The sequence below is a fragment of the Phaeodactylum tricornutum genome, chromosome 13 (genome assembly GCF_000150955.2).
Source record: "Phaeodactylum tricornutum CCAP 1055/1 chromosome 13, whole genome shotgun sequence".
NCBI classification, from domain to species: domain Eukaryota; phylum Bacillariophyta; class Bacillariophyceae; order Surirellales; family Neidiaceae; genus Phaeodactylum; species Phaeodactylum tricornutum.
The window spans coordinates 217,759-231,777 of NC_011681.1; the positions used below are offsets into that span (position 1 = coordinate 217,759).

A 14,019-nucleotide genomic window follows, 5' to 3' on the forward strand; every position below is an offset into this window, starting at 1 on the left:
CCGGTATTGATCAAATCCAATATTAACCGATTCCGACTCATTTACGTAATCGGCCAATCCTTGCACTAGGCGGCTAATATCGTCCACGTCTGCTTTTTGGGCCAGACACACTTGGAGTGGTCCAAAATCCTCACCTAAAGCCAGCGTTTGTCGAATGATGTCTTCGGTTGATGGTGTATTTGCGCAATGCCGTACGATTCGAGAGCTCTCCTCGCTACCGACAAAATCTTCCATACTGTCAGCATTCCAGTGCAACGTTAAGACTTCCTTGTCCATCGTGTTTGGCTTTAAAAAACTGGGATATATTGATGGAGGACACCTATGATGCCAGGTCATGCGTGCACACTCGAGCCGAGTCGCTATGCGAGTAAGGATTAGTCGAAGGATTGCTGACATTTGTGGGTCTTCCACTTCGGCGTAATCGCTACCATCGCAACGACCAAGTTGATCGACGAAGAGAATGCGCCCATCCCAAGTCGAGTAGGCGAAATGAAAAGTTGTCAAAGCTTCGACAGGGCTTTCAGTAAGGGATTGAGTGAGCGGTTTAATAAATGTTGAAAATCCATAAAGAACCGTCTCGTTCGAGCTTCTGGAGGACGCTTGAAGGATCTGTTGTCGGGTAGCGGGTTGATAAAACCACTTGTCTTGCTCCTTTGTAGCGGCGGAGCAGACCCATTCGATGGCACTCTGAACCGTCTCTTGGTTGAGCATAGTTTGCGGCATAGTCATGGTGATGAGTACTTGGAAGTTGCTTTTAATGCAACGAGAGTATTCCGATACAAGTGACTTGTAATCTTCGTAGGTGCAAGTCGAGTCGATGCCAAGGCTTATCTAAGGTAGGCTGTGAATCCAGCGATGCACCTCTACAGCAAAAAATACTGGCGGCTTTCCCAATGGTTTGGCCCCATAAAATAATTATGTCGTCGTGATCGGCAGCGGGATCTAATGATGATGCCGGCAAAGTATACGGTAGGTCTGTAGGTCGGTTGATGGGATGTCCACTGGTCTCAAGCGGTTTATGGGGATTTTGGTCTGGGTGTGACAAAAGTGAGCTGACCCGTGAATTCCAGAGCCGAACCACAGCTTCTATGGGGTTCCAAACATTCTGCCTGTCCTCTTTATGTCCTATCGTTATGAGAAATACATCTCAAAACACAAGGTTTATACCATACGATTTTCGAATCTGGAACGAACGAAACAAACCTGCCACACCATGAGAATGATTGAAATGAGCAACAGCGCTTCTCGGAAGAAATTGTGTGATTAGAGGGTAACAAGGAACCCTTAGACATAACAGTCAGCCGGAGCTCTTTAGAATCGGTGTCCTGTCAGCAGGAAGCGACTTCAACACCTCGCCGTTCAAGAATCAGAAAGGATGGACCGACGCGTTTCCCGACGCCGGTCGCAAACGTCCCTAGTTGTGGCAGAAGAAGCGCACGCTGCCGAGGACCCATCCGCGTTGCAACGCATCGTTGAATACGCAGCGGTGCGTGTGCTAGCCCGACAATTTCCCTCAAGAAACGCACATGGTAGAAGCAGTACGGAAATACCATTCAATCCATACCGAGAGCATATTCCTGAGTTTGGAGGCGTTTTGCCATTTGTTTTGCGATTGCTAAAAACAATACTTCTATCCGGCTTACTTCTGACTGTATCACTAGCTTCGTATTGGATGTGCTATCAAGCCGCCATGCCGTCTCGGCACTCCAGTAAGCTGCTGTATTTCGACTATACAGGGTCTGCGTTGCCACGGCTGATGGCAGCCAAAGTTCCATTTCGCCCCGTCGAAGACAGCGAGTCCAGCTATCAAGGTCCATGGGCTCTGGTAGATTTGTTCTCTAAACAGCCGCACTGGGAGGCATTCAGTCATGAAATTCTACCGCCGCCTACCACATCGACGCGACTTTTACAGCCCAAGCAGGACTACTACATTGAAATAGTGTTGGACTTACCGGAGTCGGAACACAATCAGATGCTGGGCATGTTTGGTGTCGTCACGGAACTCTATTCACGCAACGGAACCAAACTTGCCTTATCTCGGCGGTCGATGCGCATACCGCATGAGAGCCACTGGATATCGGTCGTGCGCAAGATGGCACTCTTGGCACCCCTATTGATTGGCGCCATCGAAGAAACACGAACGGTAACGGTGCCATCATTTCGACACATTGTGGAAAGTCTGGATTTACCACTGGTACGTTTCAATGGCCAAGTTCTGTAATGACAGGCAGTGAATATTACCTTCTTTACTGACTAAACTGATTTTTGATCACACAGAAGTATATATTGGTCCAAGTCGTCATGCCAAGAGACCCAATTCTGGCGTCGAAAACAGTAGAGATCACTGGCGGTGAAATATGGATTGGCAAAGAGCTCAACAGCGTGCAGGAAATTATGCGTCACTGGTTTTATACGTGTGCTACCCTTGGTACTGCTGTCTTCGCTTTCTTTTACTTGTCGTTGTTCCTGGTCCTAAAACTCGTCCTCGAATCTGTAGGCAAGCCGGAAGAACCGGCATGCGACTTGGCAAGTTTGCCTGAGGATGAGCCGCAAGACTTTGAGCCCATCCCAGTGGTAGATGACGATGAGCCACATACTATCCCGTTACGCAACGGAACGAATAGCTCGCGGTTTGTGAATGAAACGGAGCGTGTCCACCGTGCCGATCGGCGACATCCACAGACTACATCATCTGCTTACGAAGACGCAAATATTTGGGAAGACTTGAATTTTATTACTCCGGTTACTCCAGCCGAAGCTATTTGACTGTGATGTAATGCGGGGTTTTCGCGCCCGAGACGATTGAATCGTCAGAGGAATAATTCAATCTTTTCGATTTGGTCACTCAAGTGTCAGCTAGCCAGCCCTAACAATGGGACTGGATGTTTCGGCTTCACTCAAACACGTCGTCTCGGAAACGAACGCAGATATGAAATCGCTAGGAACAATACTCGATACTCTGAAAAAATTATAGGCATAACAAAATTCAGAATGTTGTTATTGTACCTTGTTCGTGTAAATCTATTTTCATTGTGCAGCGGAATTGATTCCTTTCGAGGTTCGGCTACTTGCTGCCATTGTCATCGGAACGATGCTGGCGGAAGGGACGATAGGTTGGACACCTCATGTAAACTCCGCTCTTGTACTTCGCGCACGGCCGCTTGTAGTTCCGGTCGAGTTTCGAGCAATTGCAAAGCCTGGTCAATCGAGACCGCTTTCCGGAAGCGCCCCGACTCGGGCCAAACATCCATCACACTAGTCACGTAAAGCGGAAACAGTGTCATGCGCACCTGCGAATACGTTGCCGACAGCGTGGTAGATGCAATTGACACTGTGTCGTCACTGGGGTGTACAGGCGCAGCTTTTGTCGTTGGCCTACCGGGCTTGGAGGGATGCCCGAGTATTCTGGACATGGCTTCTTCGGACAGCATTAATGTAGGTGCGGTCACGACTGGTGCGGGTGGCAATGCCGTTCCGTCAGTGATAGCTCCTTCGATGTCAGACAAAACACTACCACAAGTATCAGTCATCTTGGCTTTGGTGGATCGTAATGGGGCAAGATTGGAGTTCTCAAGTTCCAATCGCCGTTTTTTTGCTTTACGGGTTTCGTACTGGATCGTTCGCAAAGGTGGCCCCAAAACACCGAGTACCCCCGCTTCTTCGAAACACTCCCGAACTGCCGATTCCGGCATGGTTTCGTCCTCTTCCCATCCACCCTTGGGAAGAATCCACTCGGACTTGCGTGAAGCCGACGCGAATAATATTTTGCCGTCTTTGAGAATCGGAACACAGCCAGTGACGAGTCGAATGGCGCCCGATGCCGTGTCCTCTTCTTCAGCCCAACGCTGCGTAGAGCGGCCTTGGCGGGAGGTTTTTCGCAATGAAACTTTGGCGTTGAGCTCATCGGTCAAGGCCCGGTCCATCCGCACCGGTGTGGACGCGACACTTTGATCCGAAACTCCTTTCGAAAAATGCTCGTGATCGGAAAGTACATCCAGGTCACTTTCACGGGTGCATTCGGAGGAGTTTGATGACACAGGGACCACGGGAAATAGAGAAACGTTGCTTTTCATAGGTGCTGTAAAAGCAAAAGCAGCAAGCTCCTCCGTAGTCATGGCTTGACTACGGAGGTTTTCATCCATACATATCGGCGCAGTCTTTGGGCGCCCAGTACTAGCCGGCGTGGTTAGGGTTTGGGCAAAGTCGTGAGCAATATTGTGAGCTGTGGCGTCGCTGTCTTTGTGAGGAGCTAACTCGTCCGCTATAGGCAAAGAGGAAGGATTCATGGTGCAATTGGTGTCGTTGACCATCCAAACTTGTGCGGTAGCCATGGAATGAGGTCGGTCTTTTCCCACTCCTGGTCAACGCTGCCAGAGCGGAGTTGACTGTGATGCGATATATGACTTTACGTAGACAGCACGTAGAAATTCTACGATGCAATTCTTCGAACCAAAAGCCAAGACAACAACGTAGAAAATGGTTGAATTCAGGGATCCAGGGAGGCTGGAGTATTGCTCTGATCGAATACTGAGGTTCTGTAACGAATATGTAATATAGATTGCAGCCTTGGATACGATTGTAGGAACAAACGCACTGCCAAAAAGTGTTGACAGTGAGTTTCGTTCGACGCGGCAAACACAGGTTGTGGAGAAAACAGTTGGTTGGACTCGGAGGCGTGGCTCCGTCATGTACGTGTGGGCGTTCCAGGAAAGGTTAGGCTACTACGCCTGGGTTGGTTTTACAGCACTGACCGTGTCCCACGAAACACAACGGAATTAAATGGAGCATTTCGACTGTCAGCGACACCTTCTAGCGACAAAAGCACATAGTTTTTCCAAAGTCGCTTTCTTTGCATATATTCTGTGGCCGTGTCTGAACAGGGCGGTCTCGGAATCGAAAAGATACCAGCATGTCAACTGCCATTTTCTCTCATAAATTTTGGACCTCGTTAGCCATAGCAATCGAAAAAGAGAGAGGGGGTAATCAATACGTGAGATTCTATATTCCTTTTTTCTGATTTTTTCAAACTTTAAATTTTAATTTACGGTCACCAGTTCTATAACAGTCAAAGTTCGTGTGTGATTGATAGTGAGAGGCGTCTCATGTTAACTGCAATGCCAAACAATACGTAGAAGGGCATATATACAGCAGCAAAGAAATTGCTAGAGAGCTTTCAAATATTCATGACAACTATCACACTAAATCAAACCGCTACGTCTGAGAAGAGGCGGGGTTTACTCTGCGACCTGAGACGGAGTGCTTCATACTTACCGTGAGTGAGCAAAAATTATACGATGTGCTGTTTTTCGACGTCGCTAACTGGAGGTGACCAACGAGCAAACCCTCCGTAACCTTTCACAGGTATTGGTTGCTCGTACGCGACGTACATCAACTAAATCCAGAGATTCGCGTGTACAGCAAACGTTATAAGGAGAGCACCGTGAGAAGAAATGCATATTTATACCTGCGGTACCATTAACAGAAATAATTTAGTCGTGGTCAGTTTGTATGAGTTTTAAAGGGTTGGAAAACCTTAAATAGCAAGCTTGCAGCATGGAATATTCCCGGGTGGTATCTTTTTGGGATCACGTACTCATCTTCTTTGTTAGTTTTGTAGTCAAAGGTACTCTTAACAGCAAGTATATATGTTTAATAGCTAGACACTTTTGTCTTTCGGTTGCAAGGGTACGAGCATCCGTACTAGAAGATACATGGGCTTAGAAATATATTTCTCTCAAAAATTGTCCTTTCGATATCACATATTTGAAAGCCAAAACACAGACAGTTTTAGTCTTATTCAAATGGTTTTTGGGATAAACATGCCAGAAATATCTATGCAGAATCAGCTTCAGGAGAAGCTTGTTTATTTCGCTTCTTTCCATAAGCATATCCCAATTATAAAATAGGAAAATGGTTTCACCTTTGTCCAGGAAATAGCATAGGATGACGAACTATTCACAGCCGAAGCTTTTCCACTGGGAATCTTGCCTGAAGTTGATGTCGAAAACATCTATAGGATAAGCAACCGTCGAGTCCATAAGATACACTGTGTAGCTAGATCGTATCTATGAATCGATTTCTAGAGGTTCTTCTCGATGATGTTTGATGAACAACTATGCCTCGCATGAAAGCTCGGGTAACGAACACCAAACGATGAATCAATGGAACAAAAAGCGAGGTTCAAATGTTTGTTTCCAAAAAATTTGCTACCTGTGAATACAGAGCAAATCAAAAACTCAATTTATAATCAACAGCAGTAATTCATAGTCAGACATGATTTTGCTTCCTCGACCGCAACTTTGCGGAATCGTTGGTAAAAGCAGTTTCTGGTGTGTCTTATTCTCACTCATTCTCGCCATGGCCGGCTCTCCACCAGTGATCGAAGGTAAGAATGTTGGTCTGTTTTGCCGTTTGTTCTGCTTGCAATCTCGGAACTTCGCGACCGACTAACATGTCTTTGTTCTTTTCATTTGCTCAGCAACTGGACTTCGCCACGGACCGTGGTTCTCCTCTTCAATCTTTTACGACGCTGCTGAAGGAGGAATCATCGGTATTGACTTTCCCGTTACTATTCATGCTCCACAAATGCAGAAATTTGGTGCTATACTCGTGATTCTCATGTTGTGTGCGCTCGCTTATCGCATTCTTCTGCAGTATTTGAACGCAATGGCCTGGCCCGCTGCTGTTCAGCGAATGAAGGTCCAAGGAACTTCCGGCGCGAAAGCTGATCCTTTCACTGTGACCCCGGGCTGGACTTTTTTATCGCAATCCCCTGCCTACTGGGGAATTGAAAACACATTTCACTGCCTCGTGCACCTGCCCGTCTATGTTTGGAGATACATCGCTCTAATTTGTTACTATCTTCCGAGAGATGCTCAGCGACGATACTTTCGAGGAGAAACAGTCTCTGATAAGGTTCTTTGGGACTTTATCACTGATACTGTTCTGATGCTGCTATGCGACATTGACAGCAGCGGCGAAATTCTGACGTATCGCTGCGAAGGATGCTCCAAAGGAATCTTCACCAATGGCACTCGAGACGATTGTATGATCGATGGCACGACGCTAGTTCTCAAAATGAAAAATGGCATCGTCTTAAGTGCTAAAACCAAGGACGGTCCTGTCCTCGATGGAAAATGGATCACTCGAAATGAGATCCTTGCTGACGCATTGGCACGCACCGAGGCACTTTGGGGACATACACTCATCCACTATAGTGGCGAGCGTAGTGCTGCGAGTATCGCTCGCTTGGAAGTCGATATACTTAAGCCGTGTGCATTGCACACGCATAGTATCCATGATGCACTTTTGCACAGCCCTGTTGGCCCGCTGACTAAAACGTGGACCCCTTTTACGTCTTGGCTCAACCGGATGGAGGACGTGGCCAACGGGTTGGAAGGCATGATGCCACATCAGCTTCATCGAATCAAAGATCCGAGGAAGTTTAAGGTCTTTAATTACATGCTCCGCGCTCATGGAGTGGTCAGCAAGATTCTGCTCAAGTATAACCTAGCTCAAGAGATCAACGTGGACGATTTCTTTGCCCTTGTAATTATGCATGATCTGGACCATATCACTGGATACCGCGCATTCTGGAACGAGGTCCCGCTGCGTCCGTCAAACGAAACCAGTTTTTTTATGTTTTTTGTTTCGATGTATCAGAATTGCGTCCAGCAACAGCTTTGGACACCTCCCATCATCAACCCCTTTTGGTCCATGTATATCAAAGACAGTACGCAGCCCTTCTTCCAGGAGCTTTACCGTGGTTTGGAGAAGATCGATAAGGACTTGGCGGGTCTAGCTCGTTTCAGTATCACGTTTTAGTGACGAGACGATTCATTTAGCTGCACATTTTTTGACCTTCCATACTTGGCAGACCACTGCCAATCTATATACTACATGAAAAAAGTCCACAATAAATCTGAAATTGAATTGCTCCTTATTTTGATAAAGGATACAATAAATATGAAAAACAGTCAAAGGGACATGGGGTCAACAAAAAAGAGTGGCCTTTACAGTAGTCGCCTCAATTCTTGGTCCACCACGTCAACCTGCACGACATTTTTGTCGATCCGCAAAGCGTGGATCTCGCCAAAGAGCCCATACCCAATGCAGCGTGCCTTGTGAGAGAGATAGTGAGCAACGGATGCTGCAGGCTGTAAACAGAGTGAATCTGTCTTTTTCAATTTGTAAAGTTCTTGGTTGCGCGACATGTGTACGAGTTGCTGCGTATCAACTTGAATCGCTTTCAAGTCGAGTCCGTGCTGATACAAAAAGAATAGCATTCGCTGAAGATCGGCTTCACCTGGACGGTAGTGTCCGGAATGGGGGAAAACGTGAGTCAAAATTCCGCCACTGTCTGTCACGAAAATTCCCGCCGCCGAAACAGCTTTGCCGCCAAAGAAAGAGGAGTGATGAAAACGCTGCTTGCTGTGGGCACCTTCAGCAATTGAAACAACTTTCGGCGCGCCATATAAGACGTTGTCACGCAAGACAAAGATCCAACCTTCAACGCCTGTCTGAATCAAACGGCCTTCCATATCGGTAACTCGAGCGAGACCGATACCCGACGAACAATCGCACTCCAACTTTACAGCATATCGTTGGGTGACAGTTGGGTCGGTGATATATAGGACAGTATCAGTGTCGAGTTGCTCTCGTGGGCACGCTGTTAGTTCTGGCCTAGCTGCCCCACGTGCGGCACCAACACCATCTAGCCAATCAAAAAAGCGATTAGTGGGGTAACCAAGGGCCCCCCAGTGATGATAGTAGAGTCGAAGATTCTTGCCGTACCTGTGATAGGGATCTGCAACCTCGAGCCACGCTTTACGATGGAGCTGGGAGTAGTTCCCTCGAGAAATACCGCGGATGGTAATTTCTGGAGGATTCGACTGAATTCCCTGATAGATGTAACTTTGCGTACGTTGCAGGGAAGGCAGTTTGTGAAAAATAATCACAGGATTTATATCTTTGGATCGTTTTTGTACATGACGAGGTTGTCGGCTACTTCGGGGGAAAAGAAAGTCGCAAGTCCGGCTCAATCCGACGCAGGATTTCGCTGTAGAACTCAATAAAGAATCTTGAGGTACGTGAATTTCGAGAACGCCTTCCTCCTCGTCCATTTGGGATCGATCGTCGTCGTCAAAGATAGTTTGTAGCAAAGCATTAGTATGGGAGGGTGGTGTAGATCCTAGGGCTTCACAAAATTGAACGGCTTCGTTCAGCCAACGATCTTGGCTGTCGCTTCGATGAAGTCTCGACGTATTGGAGCTTTCGTCTAGAACTGAACGATGCGAACCTTCCGCCACAGTTATGTCGGTTGTTTTCAAGCAAGAAGGAGATTCGAATTCCTTATCATGGAGAGAATTCTGCTTCTTGTTTTCTTGCAGCAGAGGTAGCTTCTGAGTGGAACGTTGAAACACATCCAAAATTTCGGCGTGAACTTCTTCCATTTCAAAAATCGCGCTCTCCGCTTCGAAATCGTACAGCGAAACCTCTGCTATGGTAGATTCATTCGCCCTGTGTGCCTCGCTCGAGGAAACCGATGCCTTCATATCAGCTTCAAGATTCAAGCAGCAGTGTGCGGAACTAGCAGTTCTTGCTTCCAGAGGTACCATGGCTTTAGTAGCATCAAGCATTCAACTTGTTGAAGAATCTTGGGTTACTTTTGTGTTCCTAGACGTTTAAAATAATGATGACTGCTCTCGGGTATTCTCGTTCTGAATTGAAAATGATTCACAGTCAGAGGCAACTCGAGGTGTGACATTCGTATTGGGAAATCCGTTTTCTGTTCGTTCGTCAACTACGAGGAAAAGGAAGTTCCGTGGAGAATCCGGACTGTGAGTCCGTTAAAAGTATCATACTGTGCCTGTTTGGACCGAATCTGTGCCATACTCGGTCTCTTGCGTACTGCATCTTTCCAGAATCTTGCTAGATTCGATGATAAATGTGTCGTAGGAAAAGGTTCGAGTTCAGAACTCGCCGCGCGTGTCGAGAGACAGATAGGAAGATAAAATTCATCACTTACAATTATGTGTATGCAATGCAGAATACAATGCGTGACTGAAGCCCGAGACGCCTGGCTCCAACGGTGCCGGTGGCGAATTTTGTTCTACTGCAGGAGTCATTTGAGCTGAAGGTGGTGTAGGCGGAGCTATAAGTCATGCTTCGGGAGATTCACGGGCGAAACTTGCACAGGTGGGATATTCAGAACGAGGAGCAAAGTAAAGCACTTTCATAAACGACTTGCATTCTGTCAAACAAATGCATACGCCTCATCATTACACTTCCATGTAAATTGAGAGATATTGTGAAACGTAAACTCGTCGCAATCCCTACAAGAACTAGATGAAACAGTATGTTTAACGCTTTCAACAGCGTACGCTGTCCACATCTGTATCAGGTTAAGGACACAAAACAAGTTCGTTTTCCAGTGGATAGATTGATCGACATCACTAGAGGCCATCAAAAGGACTTCTCAATGGACTCCTCATCACGCGCCGTAGCGACATAGTCTTGATCCGTCAGAGCTGGTAGGTCTAGCCCTGATGTCGTATGGAGCAAAGCGGCAATAGAGATACTCTCATCCAGTGTGGCTGGATTGCCCGATTCATCGGAGTCATCTTGCCAGAGTTCCATTTCGAGTCGATAGAGATTCATTGTTGTAATCCCATCCCATGCCGGTTCACGCTGATCCGTGCGTTGACTATAACCTCCATCCCGAATAGTGTGCAGCAGATCCCACAGCGATTGTCGGTTGGCTTGACCGATAACATTAAACACAGAGTTTGAAGGTCTTTGTAAGGCCCTAGCTGTATCCAGCAACGGCTGCACTAGAAAACTGTAGTAGGCCACGTCGGTACCAAAAACTCCATCGAAGGAATTGGGTTCCAAGGTATCGGGGAGTTCTTCGTCCCTCCAATCCAGTACCATAGCTTGTGTAGCATCAAACACGTGGCGACAATTGCCTTCCACCATATTCATACCTGGACTCCTGATAGGGGTCCGCAAGAGATCAATCGCGGCCACGTCTTGGTCGGTACAGGTCACTTGAGGTGCCGCAGCAGATTCACGCAGGGTCCTCCCCAACAATCCCAAGCCGGCTCCCAATTCCACAACGCGTGGCTGGTACGGATGCTCGTCTGTTGTTGTTGGCGGTGGTGGTGTTTTCCTTCTTGCAAACTGCTGCTGTATAGTGGGAGATTTCACGAGGATGGCTCCCGCCAAGGCGGCGGGCCACAGCGAACTGGCGAGTGATCCAACCTGCTCAATAAACGGCAAGGATACGGTGGTTGTTGTGAACGACAATGGTGCGGATTCCTCATCCGTGGAATTACTGCAGCTACTCGTGTCGTACGTGACGGTAACTTGGTAGGTTTGGAGTTGATCATTCCGAGATTCTCGGGTCCAACCGATTGGCTTGGCGGTCGAGCTGCGGATCCAAGGCATCAATCGAGCCGTTCTTATTTGAACTCCCATGGCCGTGATCGGAATAAAGGATCTCGAGCATATCAGCATGCCTGGTAGTAGCGTTGACAGTATCCCGTGCAGGCTTCTTCGAAGCAGTGGCGAACGAGGACGACCCGGATTTCGATGCCTTGGAGCATAACGATAACGATAGCGGTGGTCTATCATGATAGCGATTCGTTTCCTTTATCGAATGAAGCTCGTGCTGAGGAAAAGATGAGCTACAGTTGTCTCACTACGGAGCGAAACAAATTCGACAATGCCTTTGTTTACCGGTATCGGTAAGGATATGCCGTGGAGCGAGAGCGACGAGTACGAACGAACGAGCTGACTGTGAGAGAAGAAAACAGCAACATGACACAAAGGAAGGAACGCTGGTTTCGAGAATGTGACCAAAGGTGTGCGACGGGATTGCCGGCTGGCGTCCGGCTTTCGACTTTGATTCGCTTTCATTGGATGTCTTTATCCCTGTTTGGGCTCCGACGCTAGATTCCCCTACTTTTCTCGATAGGGTTCTACATTCGACGGTATTCTGATGTTCGTTCCGTGCACTGTGGATTGTTCTCAGTCTCCCGCTTGGGGGTTTTCTCCGCCGCAGTGCGAGTCCGAGCGCGTTGGGGCCCATTACTTTCGGATTTGCCATGGCCATGAACGTTCCCCACACCGAATCACCACCTTTGAACAGTGCCGCCAATCAAAAAGGAGACGAGCTAACCGTAACACCCGTTGCTGCTATCAATGATAGTAGCAATACGGTACTGTTTCGGAACGAGGATGGGAGACTGGTCCGACAACAACCGGAAGGCAATCTTGCGGATGACGGCAATAGTACCGTACCGCACGGGAATGGCTTGACCATGGACGAAGTCGCCCTACTCATGCGTGAACAAGACGCCGACTTACTGGAGTCCATTCATCTATTACCACCATCGTTGTTGGCAACGCCCAACATTTCTAGTACGAGCGCTCCACCGCACGACTCTAGTACTGGTACTCCGACGTTGTCGGACATTCCCCTTTTGCGATTGCATCCGCCAGCGGCGGCCACAGCCGCGGGTCTTTTCGTCAAGGAAGCATCCGAACGTTTGCAGCGAACGCTCTCGCTCTCGTCGTACACGGATCAGCAGCCGCAAATGCCGAGTGGTGTGTCCGGCGGGACGCATATTTTTGACACGCTGGATGGCGTCTCGCGTACATCACCCGTGGCGGAGCCACCAACATCGGGTGTCGTGCCTTGCGGATGTCAGCCAATGCGATCGACGGAACCCTTGCGCCGGGCGCTGTCTGGTGAAGTTTGGCTTACGGAGCCGCCTACGGCTGCGGGTGTGTCTGTTGTGAAAGAAGACCAGGCCAATGTCGACCCCAATTGCTCCCAAGTAACGTACGAGTCGCCGCAAAAAGGTACCACGATCGGTATACTCCCGACAGACTCTACTTTGGACGAATCCTGTCCGAAGATAGACCCGCACAGTGCTGCCGAGCATGTACAACGAACCGAAAGTATGGATCGCCGTTGGAGTGAGGTTGCACAATTTGCCGAAGCGGTGGGGGATAGTATTGATCAGGAGGGGCTGCGCATTATTGAAGAAACGGAAGATCAGGTAGATGACGATGATGATGATGATAACGCACCGGAAATACACATTACGCGTCGGGATCCGTCTCATCCGGTAAACCTTCCGACCGAGCAGGACCACGCACCGAGCGAAGGGGCGAGTACCGATACATTCAGCGTAGCCGAACAAGCCACGACGAGCACCAGCACCGTCAAGGCAACAAGCCACTCGGGAGCGACACACAACGGGGAAGCGGATTTGGCAATATCACCACGTCCGCCGAAAACACGTCCGCAGTGGCCCTTTCGGGGTGCCGGGACTACGCGAATTACCATAGCCGCACCGGACGGTGTCGCCACGATGGCCAAACGAAACTTTTTGGATAAATTGCCCGAATCGGGTACGGCAGCATCCTACGTGTACAAAGGTATTCGTGCGAATCCGCCGGATATTGTACAGAGTGGAACAAATAGGGGCAACTACGCCACGCTACACCGTAAGGCTTGGTTGGAAGTGTCCGACAAGTATCATCGCTACGGGAAACACCTTCGCCTCTATTATCGGCACTGGGAATCTCTGGGCTGTCCCACCAACATGTTTTTCGATTGGCTTGATTCCAAGGGCGAAGCTGCTGGACAGCCCTTACCGGAGCTCGACGAGTGTCGTCGAAGTCAACTCGATTCAGATACAGTCTTGTATATTTCAAATCCGCAAGTTTCGCAGGGATATGCCTTGAAATTTATTCCAGACGAAAAGGGCCGTGGGTTAGTGGTGGATGTGGATGGAGATCCGGTCGGAACAGGAGTGGATGGCTGGATTTTTGTTTTACGAGACAATGTATTGTACGGAGCGCAAAAGATCACTTCTGTAACGGGGCATTCCAAACAGCGATTCCATCACTCAAGTTTCTTTGGTGGCAAAGCTGTGGCGGCGGCGGGAATTTTTATCACCGATGAACATGGTTTTTTAAACCGTCTTTATCCACACTCTGGACATT

General features: G+C 48.4%; 4 protein-coding genes across 4 annotated transcripts; 2 read left to right on the forward strand and 2 right to left on the reverse strand.

The window, feature by feature from the left end:
• Positions 1-1,171: 1,171 nt before the first annotated feature.
• Positions 1,172-2,766, forward strand: PHATRDRAFT_47296 (predicted protein; the record flags this gene model as incomplete). The annotated part of the gene is made up of 2 exons (XM_002181475.1): positions 1,172-2,194; positions 2,278-2,766. The coding sequence occupies exons 1-2, from the start codon at positions 1,376-1,378 to the stop codon at positions 2,764-2,766; spliced, it is 1,308 nt and encodes a 435-aa protein (XP_002181511.1). The 5' UTR covers positions 1,172-1,375.
• A 236-nt stretch (positions 2,767-3,002) lies between these two features.
• On the reverse strand, positions 3,003-4,632 carry PHATRDRAFT_47297 (predicted protein). The gene has a single exon (XM_002181646.1). It carries the CDS (start codon positions 4,329-4,331, stop codon positions 3,081-3,083), a length of 1,251 nt encoding a protein of 416 aa, XP_002181682.1. The 5' UTR covers positions 4,332-4,632; the 3' UTR covers positions 3,003-3,080.
• A 1,581-nt stretch (positions 4,633-6,213) lies between these two features.
• Positions 6,214-7,824, forward strand: PHATRDRAFT_47298 (predicted protein; the record flags this gene model as incomplete). The annotated part of the gene is made up of 2 exons (XM_002181476.1): positions 6,214-6,385; positions 6,479-7,824. The coding sequence occupies exons 1-2, from the start codon at positions 6,274-6,276 to the stop codon at positions 7,822-7,824; spliced, it is 1,458 nt and encodes a 485-aa protein (XP_002181512.1). The 5' UTR covers positions 6,214-6,273.
• A 2,640-nt stretch (positions 7,825-10,464) lies between these two features.
• Positions 10,465-11,568, reverse strand: PHATRDRAFT_47300 (predicted protein; the record flags this gene model as incomplete). The annotated part of the gene is made up of 1 exon (XM_002181647.1): positions 10,465-11,568. The coding sequence occupies exon 1, from the start codon at positions 11,515-11,517 to the stop codon at positions 10,465-10,467; it is 1,053 nt and encodes a 350-aa protein (XP_002181683.1). The 5' UTR covers positions 11,518-11,568.
• Positions 11,569-14,019: the final 2,451 nt, after the last annotated feature.